We start from the raw sequence: 19,534 nt of genomic DNA on the forward strand, positions 1-19,534 counted from the left end.
ACTACTAGTAACTGTGCTTCTCAATAGTCTTTTTCACCATACACCTACAAGTTCAGGTTCTAAAAAAAAAATTAGTATAGAGCTTTATAGAAACAGACATCATGCCAAGAGCAGGATCTGGAGTTTCTGGGTAGGATTAGGATATCCTAACTGGGTCAAAGCAAAAATCTTGATTCTCACATGAGTCAACAGTAGGATTGAGTGCACCCTCAGCAGGTTTGCAGATGACATCAAGCTGTGTACTGCAGTTGACATGCCCAAGGGATGGCATGCCATTAGGAGAGACCCAGACGGGCTCAAACAGTGGGCTCAGGTAAACCTGATGAGGTTCAAAGCCAACATCTTGCACCTGGGTTGTGGAAACCCCTACTATCCCTACAAGCTGGGGCATGTAAGAATGCAGCACAGACCTATCAAAAAGGACTTGGAGGTACTGGTAAATGGCAAGCTGGACATGAGCCACTTATGTGCCCTCACAGTCCAGAAAGACATCCATATCCTGGGCTACATCAAAAAATACATGGCCAGCAGGTCAAGCAAGGTGATCGTGCCCCTCTACTCTGTCAGTGAGACCTCATCTGGAGTACTGTGTCTAGATGCAGAGTCCTCAGCACAGGAGAGATGTGGACCTGTTGGGAGTGCCTCCAAAGAGAAGCCACAAAAATGAGTCCAGGGTTGGAATGTCCCCTATATAAGAACAGGCTGAGAGCGCTGAGGCTGCTCAGTCTGGAGAAGAGAAGGCTCTGGGAAGGCCTGAGAGCAGGCTTTCAGTATCTAAAGAAGGGTTAGAAGAAAACAACAGACTCTTTATGGCAGTCTGTTGTGAAAGGGAAGGGGAAATGGTTTCAAACTAAAAGAGGGAAGATTTAGACTGGATATAAGCAAAAAGGTAGTGAAGCACCAGCACAGGTTGCCTGAAGAGGTGTTGGATGCTCTGTTCCTGGAAATACTCAAGGTCAGGTTGGACAGGGTGTCCCTGTTCCCTACAGGAGAGTTGAACCAGATGACTTTTAAGGGTCCTTTCCAATTTAAATGATTCTATGATCTCCATAACTCCCTAAGCTTCAGTGATGAGAATTCACAGACTGATATTCTTCCTTTTACCTCACAGACACTTCATGGCCTTTCTTTTCTCTCCTTCTTAAAGCAGGCTGTACAATGCCAGAGACCACAGTTTCAGTGATCAAATTCTGTGTTCCCTGCACAATTCAGAAATTGCTTTGTACATCTTGCAGCAGAATTCCTAAATTCCTTCTTGTGAGCGCAATAAAAAAAAGTTATTTTTGTTAAGAACAAGAATAGCCAACTAGCCACAAGAAGGTAAGCATAAACGATGGAAAATAAGAATTGTCACATTTTTGAGTCAGCAAAAGCCCTTCCAGAGTCTCTAAGTAGTGAGCTAGAAGAGGAAATGCCTTTTGTCCAAAGGTAATTAAAATTAAGTGACATAACTGAGGACATCTAAACTCCTCCACTGACTTCTATTACCCCTTTTCCACAGCTCTTAGGAAACACTATGCCAGCTGTAGGTGTTCCCTTTCCTATGCTAAAATTCCAGAGTCATTCTTTTCTGCTAATTCAGAGCTTTCAGTAATGACCACAGAAGAACACAGAGAAACAGAAAAAGCACTTAGCCTCAAATTTTCTTCATTTTTGCATCTGGCTTTGAACTGCTGTTCCAGTTGCACAACATTTAAGTTGAAAGGAAACATTTGTGAAAGAATATCACATTCTTTCAGTGCATGCCAAAACATAATTAGTTAGAGAATGCCTCTGCAAAAGTCTTATCTCTAATTTTTTTTTCTTCCCAGATACACATGAAACTGAAGAATTAACACCACTGGCTCACAGTCGTCTCTGTACTGTGAAACATGTGACAATTGAAGCCCTAAGCCTTTTTTATTATTAGTTAAAATCAACAGCATTTAGGAGAGCTTATATGTATATATTTAAAATAGACTGATCAAAAATTGTTCATTTGGATGCCAACAGTACAATTTGAAAATCATAAAAATTCTTTTAGGGAACAAGATTTCAAAAGCACAGTATAAACTGGAATCAGCAAAAACAGCAGAAAGGCAGGAATTTCTGAAAATACATGAAAAATTATTTCCATGTCTAGACCAAGCTACACAAATTTGAAGACGTTACTTTTTTCTTAGGAAATATTTAAGTGCCATTTAGTGTTCATTATCCTGGTGGGATTTTTGCTAACACAGCATGTATAAGGGCTGCTCCAAGAGTAATGCCTCCTATTTTATTCTATTGGCCCACATCAGAGGCAGGTGTTGGAGGTGTAGCAGCATAAGTTGAACCTTTCCACCAGTACTTCATTACATGCTGTTGCTGTGTGACAGATGGCAGCAGAGGGGCAGCGTGACAGAATGGCATCTGACACTGAAGTGCACATGCAGCGAAGGGGTAACACTGAATTCCTCCACATCAAAACAATGGCATCCACTGCCATTCACTGACACTTGCTGAATGTTGATGGAGACCAACCAGTGGATGTGAGCACAGAATGGCAGTGGGTAGTGCATTCAGCAGTGGCAACAGTGCAGTGAAAGACAAGCCTCACTCCAGGCAGGCATGCACCACTGCCACACCATGAAATGAACAGCATCTCAATCAGCTCATCCACACTAATTGGTGGATTGTGACCAGGGAACTGTGCACTGCACCGAATATTGATTTCAGTGCATTGGAAATGATGGTGGCAATGTCAGAATACCACAAAGTTTGCTGCAGATGGGTCCCACAGATGCTCACACGGAGCAGAAAGAACACTGTATGCAGGTTTATCAGGACCGACTGAACCAACACGGGGTGGAGGCGACAGTTCCCCCAATCACATCATTACCGGTGATGAGACATGGTGCCACCACTATGAGCTGGCATCAAAATGGCAGTCTGAGGAGTGGCAACCTTTGAATTCCCCATGGAAGAAAAAGTTCACGAAGCAGCCCTCAGCAGGTGAAGTGATGTGCACTGCCTGGTGGGACAGCACAGGGCTGATCCTTCTGGCTTCCTCGAAGACCAGACAAATCATCAGCTATGACTGCTGCACTGCAGTGCTAAGCTGAGGGCTCTCACACTTCCAGGCAGGCCAGGGAAGAGGGCAACTTTTCTCTTGCACCAGGGTAACACCAGGCCCCATATCAGTTTCAAGACAGTGACAATCCTGGCTGAAAGGTCCTACCACACCCACTGCATAGCTTGGATTTGGAACCTTCTGACTTCCGTCTGATCAGGCCTATAAGAGATGGACCGAGCGGGCAACATTTTCCTAATGGTGATGCTGCCACAGCAGCTGTGAAACAGTGGATCACCTTTACTAGTGCAGATTTGTATGAGCACGGCATGCAGGTTCTTGTTGATTGCCTACAGAAGACACAGAGCTAATGGTGGTGACTATGTAGAAAAATACTGTTCTGCAGCAGACAATTTGCTCTATCAAATAACACTGTTGTGCTGTTCACATATGTTCTAATTTTCATGAAAATAAGTAAGAAGTAATACTTTCAAAGCAACATGAATTTTTCTATAACTAGACCTCCCACATTCCAGTCTTCTGCACTGCAGACAGAGTACCACTAGCCCCAGAGAAAGTAATTTTTTGATCACAGGAGCTCCTTCACCCTTTACAGTGACCTGCGAAATCACATTCACTAAGTGCTGGCATCACAATTTCTTTCCAATTCCGTGGCAATGAGATGTGAATTAACTCCTACATGCAGTAACCATTTGCCTCATTAGATTGCTGGCATATATACTCTAATTAGGAATACCCATGTGTAAACCTACAGAATTATATATCAGCACGACTGTTTTTACAAAGATGATGCTATGCTGGGCAACGTGCAAAGAAAGAAATAGGCAGGCACTGGGCTGCCTGTCCAAGGCAGGGTGGATTTCTAGAGGATTTCCAGAGAACTCTGCACCTAAGCAGGGAGGAGGCTGTGCAGCATATCTCAGTGCTAGACACTGCAAGTTGGATGAATAAAAACAAGGGGCTGCAGGAATACAGGCTCACAAGATATATATATACATATATACACACACCTCTCTTCAGTGTCCTCATTCCTCTACATCACTGTCAATTTGTCCCAGGCACACAAGAAACCCAAGAAACTTTGTGATGTTTCCACAGCCCCTCTTGAACTGCAAAGTCACCTTGCATAACACTGGTGAGCTTGTTTTATCCAGGCTCTGTAGCAGCCCAATGCTGCTCTTCCCAAGTTAAATATCAGAGCTTTCTCCCAGTAGCAGCATAAAATGCTGATGTTCTGCTGTGTGGATGCTGAGAGACATGAAAAGTGAAGATGCAGCACCACCCTGAGTGCCAGTAAATTCAGGCCAGTAAATTCACAAGCAACAGCGTGATTTCCTCTTTGCAGTTTCCAGGTTTTGCAGCATATTATGCATTGAAGTGGTTAATTAAGATACAGTAAGTCCCTATCTATATAATACATTCTGTAATAGTAGTAAAAAAAAAATCCAATACGCTTTAATTTGTCCTAAGTGACTTTCGAGACTACAAAAAAAAAAAAAAAAAAAAAAAAAGATTAGCTGCTGACAGCAGCCAGCCCTGGGCCAAATCAAAATACACAACACCAATGCAAAGTGACACTTAATAAGGACTTAAAAGTAGGACAGCCCATTTGGAGGCAATCCTAATGCAAGTTTTACTATAGTTATTAACGCTCTAAACTGAATAGGCAGTACCTTTTCCAATCAGAATTTACAGGATAAAAACATTACTTGAAATATTAACAGTTTAAAAAACAGAAAGGACAAATCTAATCTGTGTTTACCAGGTATTTTTTCATTTGAAAATACAGACTTCCCCTCAGTGAAATACTAGAAATCCCTCAAAAGCCAGAGCTTAGCACAAACAACCTGGTTTGGTCAGACAGCTAACTCTCAGTCTTGCCAGGCTGAACAAAATACCACCAGGACACCATGCATGTGTGCCAAGGAGACACAAGCTCGCTTTTGCCAGGCACCAACCAACACTGCGTCTCACGCCAAGGGGCCAAGTGCTGCTGAACGACACAAAGGGACACAGCACACATGGTCCTGTGAGTAGACAGAACCATCAGCTCACACCCTGCCCATCTCCACCTAAGACCATAGAAACATATGAGTTAGAAGGGACCCTTAAAGGTCCCCCAGTCCAACTCTCCTGTGAGGAACAAGGACACCTATGGGTACGCCTGGCTGCTCAGGGCTTGGTCCGGCCTGATCCTGAATATCTCCAAGGATGGGGCACTCACCACATCTCTGGCAACCCATTCCAATGCTTCGCTCCCTTAATCGCTAACAGCTGGGCTACAAGCCACATAGAGAGCCTGTTCCACATGGGCCACCCAGCCCCATCCTGGGAGGCTTTGTTTAGGGGCCTTCATTCACCTTCTGCTGTGTGTTCACCTCTCTCCCATGGATCCTGCATGCCTCAAACCCTCCCTGGCTACACCAACATTGAGACCTCAAAAGAAAGAAAAAACTGAAAGGAAAAAGAGTTCTCCAGGCTCAAGAAATTGTCTGACATATTGTATAATTTAAATGATGCATTCATGTATAGCTTATAGCTTCTGAAATTGAAATACAATCCATTTCTCAAGGAAACAACCAGAAATAAAGCACTGAAATGCCACTGGAAAAAAGAAGTCTGTTTGCCAGCTAGGTTTAAATGTACCTAACTGTCTCAAATCCCATTATTCACTGATGACAGTGGAAATCAACCTAAGCCTTTAAGTATGCAGTGCCAGAACTGAAACTGACACAAGAGCTCCAAAATTTAAAGAAATACCAGAAACTATTTTCTGAACAAAACTGCATGTCAAAACCTGAACAAACCTCAAAAATCAGAACTCTAATGGCAACTGGAAACAGAACTGCATAGGGTCCCTAGAACTGCGTAGGTGCTACTGCTCCTTACTGAAAAGCTCCAGAGCACCATAAGGGCAATGATGCTCAACAGCAACTGTGGTCAGCTGGTTCCAGTGCTGCCCTCAAAACCACAGGGCAGGGGACATGGCAGTCTGACACTGATGCTCTGGAAAGAGGACACTGACTTTTGCATCCTTCCACCGTCTCTTCCACCCCACCTGGCACTGAATTATCTGTCAGCTTAAATCAATGCAGAGCTACAGCAACTAGATTGTGCACACATGCTCCTAATTATATGAAGCTTCCCATCTCTTTTAGGAAAAAATCAGGCTTCAGATTGCAGCATGACGTACCCTGGTTCATTTCAGCACCCTCATTCATCATGGACACTGATCTTGCTGTGCTATACTTTCTGATGTGGGTGTATCAGTTCATAACACAGCAGTAAAAACCCACTGGGCATGCAGCATCTTTCCATAAAGGAAATAGGTGGAGATATCAACATTAGAGAAGAAAAGGCTGCATTAGAATAAAAGGTTGAGCACTTTCAGGACAGAAGGAAAGTGGTATGAAGATACGACTTTCCCTGGCTAACTCCTTGGTTCAGTAATGCACAAATGAACACAAAGCATTTGACCCAGCACAGATTTGCCATGACATCCATAGGGCTGGTTAAAGCATGCTGCAGCTTTGAACTTTTGTTTTTTTTATTTTTAAAAAGGGATGTACAGAGTTAATGGGATGAAAGAGCTTGAAATGAGAGGCCATGCAAATCCAAGTCATGCCACAGCACTGTGAAACCACAAATGCTTCTGGGTGGTAACAGTGTGGATGGACACAGGGGAACGCTTGCCTAGGCAAAGACCATTTTTCCAGAAAATAAACTAGTTTGTTGTTACTTTTTTGACAGCTGAAATAACAGTTAAAGAAACTTACCTATTTGGACCTGTTGTTCTTCACCAGCCTGCAGAAGAGAAAAGAAACACATGCACAGAGTGTAACTGGTGTAATTACTATGCAACATGCAACAGTCGACCATTTCTAGAAGGCTGAAAAACCCCAGTTTGCATCGCACCACTTTTTACATCTTTGCTTTTGGATTCCAGGGTTGGCATTTTCCCTTAGCTGAACAAACAGCTGCATCCGGCAATGAACTAAGAGAGCCCTTAGTAAGTTTAATATAAATAGAGGAGCTAGGAAATCCTGATTCAGAACGACCCCTTCTATCTATCGGGAAACACGGAAAGCAAAGAGTCTGGTGCCCAAAGAAAGGCGTCGGGTGGGTGCGAGTGACCGGGCGCTGAGCCGCAGGGAGCACGGGGCAGCCGGCTCCTCGCCGCTCTGCCACGGAGCAGAGACGGGGCGGCAGGCGGAGGTCAGCAGCCACCAGCGTGGGGCCGGGGCTGCACTACACCCAGCGGGCGAACTCCGCAGCTCCGCCACCTTCCCGGCCGAGACGGGGGACCCTGAGGGAGGGAAGGAAGGAAGGGGAGCGCCGGAGCCGCCGGGCCGGTCGCTCTCTCTCCCGCTCACTCACCTGCCGGCCGGCTGCAGCGCGGGCCCCCAGGAGCGCGGCTGCCACTAGCCACAGGGGCAGGAGCACCATCACGAGCCGGCCGCCCGCGTACCGCCGCCCCGCGCGACCGCACGCTCCCGGCCCCGGCCGCGCTCTTCCTCCCCTCCTCCTTTCGCCTTCTTCTCCGGCTCTCTTTCCCTCCGAGCCCCCGCCTCGGCCGTCCCCGGGCTGCAGCACCCCGCTAGCGCCGGCGCCCCGGGGCCGGCGGCCGGGCGGGCTGGGCGCGGGCGGCGGTGGGGCGGCGAGCGACCGCGCCGCCTCCTGTTGCTCGCTGCGCCCTGCCTGCGCCACGCATCGCGACCTGCGGCGCTAATAAAGCCGCACCGGCCCCCGGGCGCGGCCCCGCCTTCGGCACGGCTCGGCACACCGACGTCAGGGCCGCCCCGCCGCCAGCGGCCGCCGGCAGCCGGAGCCGCACCTGGGCCGGCCCGGGGCTCGGCCGCCCGCTCACAAAGGACGCGGCCCGAGCGGCCCGCCGAGGGGAGCCGGCGCGGGGCAGGTGCAGCACGAGCCCCCGGCAGCGCCCCAACGGCTGACGGGGCCGCAGCCTCGCGCCACAAAGAGCCGCGTCCCGGCCCGGGTGGAAACCCTAACCCCCTGCCAGCGGCCTTCCCCGCGCAAATCCCGCCGGGAGCTCTCCTGTCCCGTACGTTCGCCTAGCAGACGTGACGCCGTTAAGGCTCAGCAATGAGCAGCTGCGAACAGGCACGAGCGGGGGTATCCCCAAGGGGAGAAGCGAGCGAAAACTTTACGGATGCTTTTTATTTATAAACAAATATCCAGGGGGATAAAGCGCTCCCACATTTCTGCACTGCAGCAGTACTCAAAAAGATGACTGAATTTCCCTGGGATGAGGATATCCGTGGAACCTGACATGCTTAATGCAGAAACATACGAATCCCACTGTTCTGTTGGACATTCTGTATACAATCTCCTACTTTCTGCGCTCATGTGAAGCTGCTTTGAGCGGCTTAAATGAGCCATGGTTGGCCTTCACCTAGCACAAACAAGCAGATCATTGCTACCCAGAAGCTTTCAGAACAAATGCTTGAAAGCCTGTCCATACTCAAAGAATCACAAAATCATTAGGGTTGGAACCCCTGAAGACCTCATCCAATCCACCATCCGCACTGACCACGTCCCTCAGTGCCACATCTCCATAGTTCTTGAACTCTTCCAGGGATGGTGACTGCACCACCTCCCCGCACAGCCCATGCCACTGCATCACCACTTTCAGTGGAACTGTTTGTCAGAAACCATCACCTCAAAATGAAAAAGAAAATATTGGTTCTTCTAAAGCCAAGTTGCCCCACCGCAGAATTTGAGAGAGCTGCAGCCTCAGTGTATGGCAAAGTCCTGACTATGTAAATCATGGCCCTGAACTCCCACCAGCTTGTCTCATAATGGAGGAAAAAAACTCTAAGAAAGCAGAAATGCCTGACTCTAATACCCATTATTACTAAGATCATTTCTGCACACACAACATACATAACAGCCTGTTCCAACCAGCATGCTGTAACACTGGGCAGTGGCATGATGCACATGAGCCAATTTTTGGAAAGGCTAGAATCAGAAGAGCTGAGGTCCTGTAAAGGCTAACTACATAATTATACGTTAAAACTGCCAGTCGTAATTGTCAGTTAAGAAACGCCAGCTGACACTATCTTTCCCCTGCTCCTGAACTGAGGCACTGACTGCAGTCACTTGATAACACACCATTCTTCTCACAGACTCTTTCCTCATGCAGTGCTCAGAACGCATGCCGTCAGCTATTCATGTTTTACTTCCCCTCATGACGTTCATTATGTGATCTCAGGCCTTATTTATTGTATGTTATTCAAATCCTGAGAACCACAGTGTTGATTTCCTTGAGGGTTTATCTGCAGCACATCATACCAGAATTTGTTTTCTGCAGCAAAGAACCAACAGTATTCTGCACTTAGGCAGTGCTTCACACAAGCTAACTACAGGCACAATTCATGACTTGGTCTCTCTTTCTCACATTTAATATAGCACTCCCAAGTTCCACACCAGGCTCTTCCTTATTTCCCCCTGTTCTCCAGGCACTGGATGGGCACAGCAAGTAGCCAAGTGCAGAACACAGCAACACAATGCACACCAAGAACCAAACCTCATGCATTCTGTGATCATAACCACAGTCTTCCAATAAAGCTGTGTTAGGTCCTAGGTGACTTCACTTTTCCAGTTAGCTGAAAACATACAAAAGACAGACCTGGAGGCCAGGGCAGATATTCTGTCCTGCAGTTTTTGAAAGCAAAGAACCAAGGCTTGGCAGAAGTATAACAAAGCAGTAATAAAAAATGACATGTCTCATCAGCCACCTCCAATATGAAACAAGACTGAATATCACAGACTGAATTTTCAAGTACTGTCTTCATATGTTAAAGACATTTTTCATTGCTAACAGCCCAGTTTGGATGTGCCATCATCAAAGCAATCAGATTTTCTCATGTATACTTTGTCTGATATATATACATTTACATACGTAAGTGTATATATATGTATCTGTTAAAAACCTGCTAACTATTTGCAACTCTAAAATTATTCTTTCCAACACTACATCAGATAAGCTTTCTACATCCGTGCAGTTTCTGTGGATGCACTAGGCTGACAGCTACAAATATTTTATGAACTTGAGGTTAGGCCCTGAAGCAAAGAGACACTGAAGTCTAAAAGGTTTTGCACGGGGCCGGGCTCCGTAGAGTGAAGAGTGCAGCAGTATTTAAATAGCATGAACAATATTTATGGGAGCTAGCACTCAGTATTGCAAGTTAGATGTGACATTACCTGATTCAAAGGGCTCAGGGACATGGTTTCTGTGAAGTCTCAATTTTTCTCACAGCAGAAGAGCCTGCAACAAAACAATTTCAAAGGAAGTACTAATTGGAACAAGAATTCAGAGAAATGCTAAAGAAAAATATTCTGTACACAAAACTGATAAATTAACTGGAGTTTTTTTTTTTCTCTTATTCAACATCAGTTTCTAAATATTAACATATTTTGAGACAAGCCAGTAGTAAACTTGACTACAACATCCATGAATAAATCCATAGTCTAGTCAAATCATATATCCTTACCAATCATGTGTGCAGATGTTGTTTAATACAAATTTTTGCAGTGATGTTTCCTGATACTTAGAAATAAAGTTTTTCTCCCACATTATAATTTGTTGACTTCCTGATTTACAGTGTTCTTTGCCAGTCTGTAATTTCATGACCTTCCTCAGTAGCGGCCAATTTGGAATGGACTAATTCTATTCTCTCTGAGATATACACATCACTAAAAATTAGCCAGGGGTAAAACAAGCTGCACTGGGCAATGGAGGACATCTTTCTTGAACATGAGTTATTGCAGGCTGGATCAGAAAAAGGCACAAAGCCAGAGAAGGTAGTTACAGATGCACTTACCTTCTTGGCCACCTAGTGCAAACTTAAGGTCAGCATCCCTTACGCAATGCTTGGACTTACTCTTTTCAGCCTCACTGTTAAAAACAGAGTTTGTACTTCACGTCTAGATCCCAGCTGTGCTGAAATTCAGCTCTGCTGTCCAAGTCTCATTTCTTCTATGGATCAAAACATCGGGAATAGGATTCTCATTTTCTATGAGGCATGCCCTGATCTATGTGTAACCAATGGGCATGGTCCTCAGCCTGGCAGTGAAATGGGAGAGTGGGACTGTGCTGTTATGGCAGCTAAGTGCCTGTGCATACATTTTTCCAACCTAAGCGCAACACCAAGCCAGCCAAGCTTTCAGTCTGCTAACAGACTGCTTAACGAAAGGTAGAACTTAGCTTTAATTTTTCACGTTGGAGATGCAGGAGGCCTACAGCACAACCAACACAAGGCGATACAAATCAGTTTCTTAGCACAGGATACATCTGAAAAGGTCTGTGTCTCATTTTTAAAATTCGTTACTATTTGCATTTCAGTAATGCCTCAGGTCCTATTCATGGGCTGGAGTCCCATTGTAGCAGGCATTGTGAGTGCACACAATAAAAAGGCCATGCACAAAGACCTTTCAGTCTAGGGGCTGTAGTCGTACTACTGCATGAAATACAAACCCCAAAAGTCCGGACACACAAGAACCAAATGTTATGTTCTTAACTGGGAACCCATCTCCTGCCGCATGTTTCTGCAATTAGTTGTCATGCAGCAAGGTCACAGCTGCAGCATCTTTTCTGCCCTGCCAGCAATTTGTCAGTGTCATTCAGATAACGAAGGTGCCATGGGCAGCTCTGGACCTCGCCACTACCACAGTACAGGAGTGCTTGACATTAATATCCAGAAGACTGCCTCCTCTCTGCCTCCTCAATATGACAGCTCTCATTATGCAGCCCACAGTTTCATACCGTTTTTTGCTGAGGTGCCACGTTTAATGTTACAGCCTATTTTACCATCCAGTCACTTCTGTGCTTAGGTTTCCAAAGCTGCACAAAAAACTTTTTTGGATATTACACTTTTTATCTGTTTACCACAGAAATATAAGAAAGAGATTTCAGTCGGGGTGTCAGACAAGAATTACCAGACAGCCCTTGAAATAAAAGCACTTTATAAATGAAAATGGCTATAATTTCTCCTTCATGGTGCATTAAAATTGGGAATATTAAACCATGCGACTACATTTAATTGTTTTAAAGACACTATTAATCTAGCAGATCATTAAATGAAGAAACATAGTAGACCTATTATTTCTAACAAAGCAGTGTAAGATTTATGGTCAAACTTTAACCACAGTACATAGGAAACTGGAGAGAAAAATGTGAGACATGAAAATTACAGTTGTAAAATACGTTATGAAAAATAAAGTAGTACTAGAAATATAAGAGGCAGTACTTGTGACAACTTTGTATAATAGATAAATTCCATAAAGCTGTTCTTATTTTAAGGTGGTTAATTTTGAAATGATGCGTGCCAAACAAAATTCAATTAAAACTACCTCAAATTCTCAAAAGAAATGAATAAACAAATGCCCATAAATCATTCTAAAAATAAGCTCCAGTAAGACCACACTTTCAATATTCTGTGGTACTGATACAGAAACCAGTGGTTCTTGTGTTGCAAGAGTTTCCTGGAAGTGCTGAGGCAGCGACCCTCACATGCAGTACAGACCCTGATAGGGCCAAAAGCCCATTAAATGCTTCTCCTTAAGCCCTCAGAAGAAAATACAGATGGAAAATAATGTACCGTCTTGTATGGTTGGTGCACTTAATATGTGGTTTGCACACGCTCTGCCTTAAAACCTATGCATAAGGGATTTATTTAAGCTATACCTATGTACTGGAGGTACAGAAACTTGTGTGCTATCCATGCTTATTTTTATTAGCATTTTTCTGGTTCTAGAAGTCCTGATTTACACTTTTATACCTACGCTCCTTCTGGAATGCGAGATGCTGTGCAGTCTCATTGCACATACAGATACATACATGATGCTCGTGCTCCTCTCGCTACTAGCAATCAATAAGGTATCTGTTCTTGGTGAAGAAGAAAGATACTCATACTACGCTGCTAGGTCATTGACTGTAGATTCTCATTTTCAGACACTTTTTATTTATCATTTGCGCACATCAGTGCAATTTCTTCAATCAGTGCTAAAGCACATGCTACATACATATAATTTATGGCAGGTTAGACAAGCTGTCGGTTCTCAACAAAGGTACTGTAAAGCCTTTCAATAAAGGCCATGCCCTTCATCAAGCCACTAGACTCACAAGCAATGCCCATAAAGCAATGAGATTAAACTACAATGTAATATGAGCCAGAGCAACATCTTGCCCTACTGCATGTTCACCTCCCATTGGCTTCACCAACTTGACAGTCTTCCTTCGTAATTTATCAGTAAGTGCTTTGTTTTAGTCACATCCTTATAGAAAATTTTTGGGGAGGAGGATGGCTGCACGGAGAGGAAGTGAATAATTTTGATTCCAATTCCTTTTCTAACACTGAGCGCTCACACATTATCTTATCTTTCAGAAACATAATAAGAATCAACTATCTTGGCTTCTCACTCTAAAACCAGAAGTGACAGAAATAAAAAATGAAATGTAAGAATTAACAATGTCCTGTTTGAAGATTGTTCCTAAAGCAAGCCACTGAGAACGTCTGATTCAGCTCCAATTTGAAGCTGTTTGCTCCAAAGTGTTACGATGTTATCTTCTTACCTTACTGAACACTGCAAGTCGATTGTGTCTGCAGTTTTTGTTATTTCCATGTCCTTGATTCCATTACAAAAGTTCATTCTGTGTCCTAGGAATAAAAACAACAGCTTGAGGATGGTTGCCAGTAGTGTCTCCTTTTGTAAGCATTTTAACAATGACTGCAGTTGGGACCCAAGAGACACTACTGTTCCTATAAACTGCCAATGCCTCAAAGGGCATTTTAACTAGGACCATGTGAAGTTATAAGCTATCTCCCACCCTCCAACCATCAGCTTTACGTCATAGTGTGTTAGCGCTTCTAAAGAAAAGAGGCAAACAGTTTATGCTGCTATCTTTGTATTGAATACATTTTGCATTTCAGTTGTTCTTTCCCAAATTAAAAGAAAACTAGAATAATTTAAGCTCTGTGTCAGTTTTAACTCTCTTCTATTAATTGTCCCCATGGTTGGGATGAACAACTACAATTCAAGGCAAAAAGCAACCTTTGTGGAGATGCAACATGCCAAGGACTCATCTAGAGTGAATGCAGTACTGCATGCAGTTCTGGGAGGGCTCCTGGAACTCGGAAGGGCTCACACATTTTCAGATATCTGTCCACTAGCTGCATGGTGGCGGTGTTGTGTCACTGACACCTGGACTGGTATGAAAGTCTTTAACTGTGTACTTGGGACAAAATCAGCTTTCTCATCACATGCTTTAAATGCTTAAGGTTACTTTCCATTAAAGAACCGCCCACTTCTTTCCTATCTTCAATAGGTATGAGCCATGTTACTGCAGATGCATATATCATCCATCTCAACAAGGTCATACAGAAATTACTCTCATCTGTGAAACATACTGAAACTTTGATTCCTCAGAAGGAAAAACTGAAATAATAAGGAATTAAAATTTCCTTCAGCCTAGTATCACATCTAAAGCACTCGCCTATGTCATCACGCATATTCAAGTCAGTATACATGAGAAAAAAGCTGAACTGGGATTATGTGATAAAGAGTATGCAAAATAAAAGAGCTGTCACTATGGATACGATGGCAGAAGTGGAATGGACATTGTTATTCTGGACAATCCCAGTTCTAGATGGAAGCAGGAAAGTTTTCTGGTGCAAATAAGTGTGCTAGAACCACAGGACAAAATACTTGCAATAAATCTAATGGATATTGACCTATTCAATATGTTTCACATACAAGAACAAAGCATGGATCAAAATTGCATCAAAAGCAAAAATGAGAAGGAAGTTCTCAGTTGTTAGCACATCTGGTCACTCCTAGCAGCCATATTTAGGCATAAATTAGAAGCAGCACATAAGAGTAAGTGCTTAAATAAATATTGTCAGCATAGGAGAGACTTCTGTATTACTACAGAAAGATGCATCCAAGAAGTTTAGATGCTAGTGTTATTTCAAGATAAATATATATTGCATAGATACACCTACGTAGTTCACTTCCTTGTTAACTCTTTTAACGGTCAGAAGACACTAAGTCCCATTTTTAATTGCACATCTGACTAAATTGGAAATAATCAATTTTTAATTAGAAAGCCTCACATGCAAGTATAATACCACTAATATCTCCTAGATGTTGTTACTAAAGAGTGTGCTAGAATTACTGAAGTTTAGTTATCTTGGACCTTGGAGGGCTTTACTTTTCAATTTGCGTTGGGGACAATTCTTTTCAAAGCTTATTTTTCTGGAATTATCATAATTGGGAAATGGAATGAGTGTTCATAAGTACTGCTTAGCAGTCCTTTTGTACTAGTAGCAGGCCTTAAGCCAGAAGTACTGCCTATACTGCTGGATGATTTCTTTTCATTTTTTTTGCCCTTGTAATAGGATAAGAAAATGCTGCTTTGCATGTGGAGTATTCCATCCATGTTGCTTCCGTGCCAGTTTACACATTGGACTATGTGTGTTATGTAGATACTCTTACACTGCATTAGATACATATTTTATCTAAATAGACAGATTATACACAAAATCACTGAATTCTAGTACATATTCTGCAGTGCACATTGACCCCAGTGCACAAGGTAGGCTAGCACAGGCAGGATTTTCAAAGACTTTGAAAGAGGTTTGACCTAAGGCTCATTTAAATGCCATACTCAGTTAGTATTCAGGCCATCAGGACAGAGACACCCAGCTTCCTTACGCCTTCCTGAAAATCCCAGCCAAGAGGTTCCATTTCTTACACTGTGTAAACAGATCATTCAAATTCACCTCCGTCTCTCTGAACTTCACTCCTCCACTTTGTGAGGATCCATCTGTTTTAGGAAATCATCTAAACCACAACAGACAATTCCAAACACAGTTTTAAAACCAGAAGCTTAAATGAAAATGAGAACTGATCTTCTGACCTTATCTAGGGTCATTTTACCACGTCAAGGCTGGGGTTATTTCCAGGGCAGTGTACGAGAGCTTTCACTACAGCTGCTTGAATAGTACTTTGCCTGTGGATTAATGATGAGTTAGGCTTCTCGTTCTCACCAGCCTTTATGATTCAGGAGAACACACAGAGGATTTCTTCTGAAACAGATGAATTAAAAAGACAAAAGTAAGCTAACCTCCTGACCTGTAAAATAACCTTTGTAGAGAAATCCATTCAATGTAGTTGCTCACTGTTTCTGGGAAAAGAAAAGCCGTTTGCAAGAGGAAGCATTAACTTGTATATGGTTTGAGAGGGGAAACAACCACAGCAACCTGTTTATCATGAATTTACATGGGGTAGAAGAGAGAGTATATCCAATAAGGATCTAGCTGTGACTGAGTGATGTAAGCAAGGACGTAGCAGATTTAAAGCAAAAGACTTACATTGTTCTTACTGGTATGTAAACTAGTGAAACACTCAAGTGAAATAGAGAAGCAGCTTTTTTTTTAGAAGATAAACCCTTCATCAGGTGTTCTGTTTTCAAGTATTTGAAATTGTAACTACTTATTTTCATCACATTTTATTCGTATGTTTATTCACTTAAGGATTTCTACAATTATAGCAAATTACAAGCTCAAGGGAAACTCTCTCTTTCTGGGTTCCTAAGGAATACAGAGCTTCATGCAAAACTTAATTTTCTGAACCTCAAGACTCTTCTAAGAGGTGTCATTACAAAGCAACACAAAATCCTATTCACTGATGGTGATGCAATTCAACACACAGACACAGAAAACAACATAAGAATGGTCAAACACATCAGACCAAAAATCCACCTAGCCCAGTATTTTGCCTCTGTGAGTGGCCAATAGCCAAGGAAGACTGAAAAAATGGAGCAAGACTATATAGAGAATGCTTTTTCAACTGCAAGGCTGAGGAACAGCAGTGGAAAAAAGAGAGTAGAGATTCTCAAACAGCCTCACAAGCCCACCTGAAAAACACCCATGCTCTGGTGGAAGCACAGTGCTCAGTCAGAGGCAAGTCAGTAGCTCATGTGCAAAGCACATTCCCTAGCTTAGAATATTCCTCAATTTCTAGGCAACTTTAGAATGCTCAATTTCTAGGCAACTTTTAGCAGAAGTTTCAATTGCATGTGCCAAAGAGGAAGGAGGGAGGGAAGGAGAGGGAGGCCTCTAGCAGATGGGACTGTATACAAACACATATGTTCAGCTTCAAGTACATAAATCCCAGTGAACTTCAATTAGACTACATTGTAGGCTTGCATTCGAATGTGTGACTGTTTGCCATCACCTTAGCATTCTCCAGAGCTGTGCTACTGCAGAAAGTCTACAATATCAGTGTTTAATTTCTCTCACGTTTTCCAGGAAATTCTCAGGACAGCATGGAATAGCTGAATATTGTTATCTGCAATGAAAACTAAAACACTATATAGTGTGTTGTTTTAAGACTGTTCTGAGTTGATTTCATTTAAATTGCTGTCTATGTGCAATAAATTACAGGATAGCATGTGAAAATTCAGGTAAGGTTAGTAGTGTAGTTATGTATGGGTATACACATATACACATGAGAATACATGGAAAAAAATATGTATTAACATAGACACTCCTAATTAGTTATTGTTTATTTCCTGACCATTAGTTAAGACTATCAGTGCTTATGGCACAGAACACAGTGGACATGCATATACGCATACAATATTTTCACAAGAAGAATAGGTAAAATAATTCTTAAAAGCTAAGCTTTAAATTTCAAGGGTGAAAAGTTCACCTCTAATAAAACTCTAAGGCTGCAACAAGACAGTGAACAATATTCATTCCAGGCAGAAATTCAGCTCACATTGATACAGAGGGAGAAAGTCATTCTTGTAACTCTTTCATCATCAAATCCAGATATCACAAAACAAGCACTCTGCCTTTAGTCAAGTAACACCATTAGAATTTGAGGCATCCTTCTCAAATCATCTTTGTGCTGTACACAGGCTTAGGCAAGCTTGATTTCATTCTCTTTCTGGATTTTTAAAGTGTGGCACACTCCTTTCCTTACAATAACTACATGGAAAAGGACAAAAAATTACTTACTCAATTTATGTGTTTTTGCACATTTATTCAGTTTGGAATACTTGCTTTTATTGGCCTCTGGTTACAGGAAATGCCCTATAGCACTCTGTGTCTCAGCAATATACAACACAATAATAAATGGCTAAACATCTGAAGACCAAGAAAGCTCTCAGGTCTACTGATGGCCAGTAGAATTCTAATAAAATGTAATTCTATTAAGATCAGCCTAACTAAGGGATATCAATTTCTCCTCTTTCCATCTTTTTTTTTTTCTTCCCCAAACAGCATTCAGACAGCAGGAATTGATTACAAGGTCTGGGAGACTTACTGTACAGAGGAATACCAGGAGATGAAAGCTAACACCTGTTGCTAAAACACAAAAACCTTGCTGGATTTGCCATAAAATTCCATTCAGCTCTTAAGTATTTCACAAATGAAATCACAGTACTTTCTGCAACTTCTAAACAGTACATAACAGTCACCTGATGCCAAAGGCCTGTACATTAGGCTTACTATTATTAGACTTTATCTGCATTTCTTCCTTGCAGTTCCATTTCATTGCAGCCTAAGTTCAAATAGCTAGTACAATGACTAGAAACAAGAGATCTCACTTCTAAATGTAGCTCTAATCTCAGAAGCTGTCTTCTAATGTTATTATTTCTCCACTCTGATGAGGGAGTCTGAGAGAAATAGGAGAGAAGAATGGGAAGAAAGGCAATTGCCCAAGCACTGGAACTAATCAAGCCTGATTTCCTGCAGGTTCGCATCACATGCTTGCTTGTGAGTACTGACTGCAGCTTTTCCTTTCACTGGAAATGGAGAAAGGCTCTATCTTAAGGCAGATCTCTCAGTGCAATAACATGTGAACTCACACAGCAGTTTCTCCTTTATACTGTGTCATACGTTCAAACTTCATTCACTCTGAGACCTGTATGGATTTATTAGATTCAATTGAGTTCAGCCAACGAATTAAAAAATTGTGGAGGAATATGAATAAGTGTGAGCTCAAAAGGAGATGAAATTTTTTGCATTTTTTCCTAGATTTAAGTAATAATGAAGCAAGAATGATAAAATCGCACTGCTACAATTAACCACTTACTTGGATATTCCTTACCATAGCTTCCCACATTAAGCTGAAATCCTAGTCTATGTTCTTCAGTTTCCCTTCAGCTTCACGTTCAGTGAAGTAGGTTTTGACTTCAGGACCAGTTACAGGAGGTGGTTCAGAACTCCTCCTGTAGTATAGCATTCAGCCTTGTATGCATAAGCTCATTACCTAAGCAAATTAAAGACAAATTTGTAGTATCAGTAACTGTTACCACACATTTGTTTCACTTGCTGACATCATTCGCCTATCTTTCCCTTGGCATTTTCAGAACAACCATATAACCACAGAATCACAGAACTGTAGTGGTTGGAAGAGACCTCTGGAGATCACCGAGTCCAAACCCCCATT

At 42.6% G+C, this 19,534-nt stretch overlaps 1 protein-coding gene across 3 annotated transcripts in view; it reads right to left on the reverse strand.

Annotated features, from left to right (window-relative positions):
• Positions 1–19,286, reverse strand: part of ADAMTS3 (ADAM metallopeptidase with thrombospondin type 1 motif 3) — a 141,866-nt gene extending 122,580 nt beyond the window's left edge. Inside the window, exons 1-5 of one of the 3 annotated variants that reach the window (XM_048942691.1) lie at positions 19,193–19,282; positions 15,993–16,161; positions 13,647–13,731; positions 10,277–10,340; positions 6,829–6,856 (exon numbers count right to left, since the gene is read on the reverse strand). In XM_048942691.1, the coding sequence (XP_048798648.1) occupies positions 6,829–6,856; positions 10,277–10,300 (52 nt within the window). In that variant the 5' untranslated portion in view covers positions 10,301–10,340; positions 13,647–13,731; positions 15,993–16,161; positions 19,193–19,282. Of the gene's footprint in view, positions 1–6,828; positions 6,857–7,429; positions 7,638–10,276; positions 10,341–13,646; positions 13,732–15,992; positions 16,162–19,192 lie in introns of those variants that run through there. The other 2 variants (XM_048942692.1, XM_048942689.1) reach the window with 2 other exon arrangements.
• Between the last annotated feature and the right edge of the window lie 248 nt (positions 19,287–19,534).

The sequence above is a fragment of the Lagopus muta genome, chromosome 4 (genome assembly GCF_023343835.1).
Source record: "Lagopus muta isolate bLagMut1 chromosome 4, bLagMut1 primary, whole genome shotgun sequence".
Lineage (NCBI taxonomy): Eukaryota > Metazoa > Chordata > Aves > Galliformes > Phasianidae > Lagopus > Lagopus muta.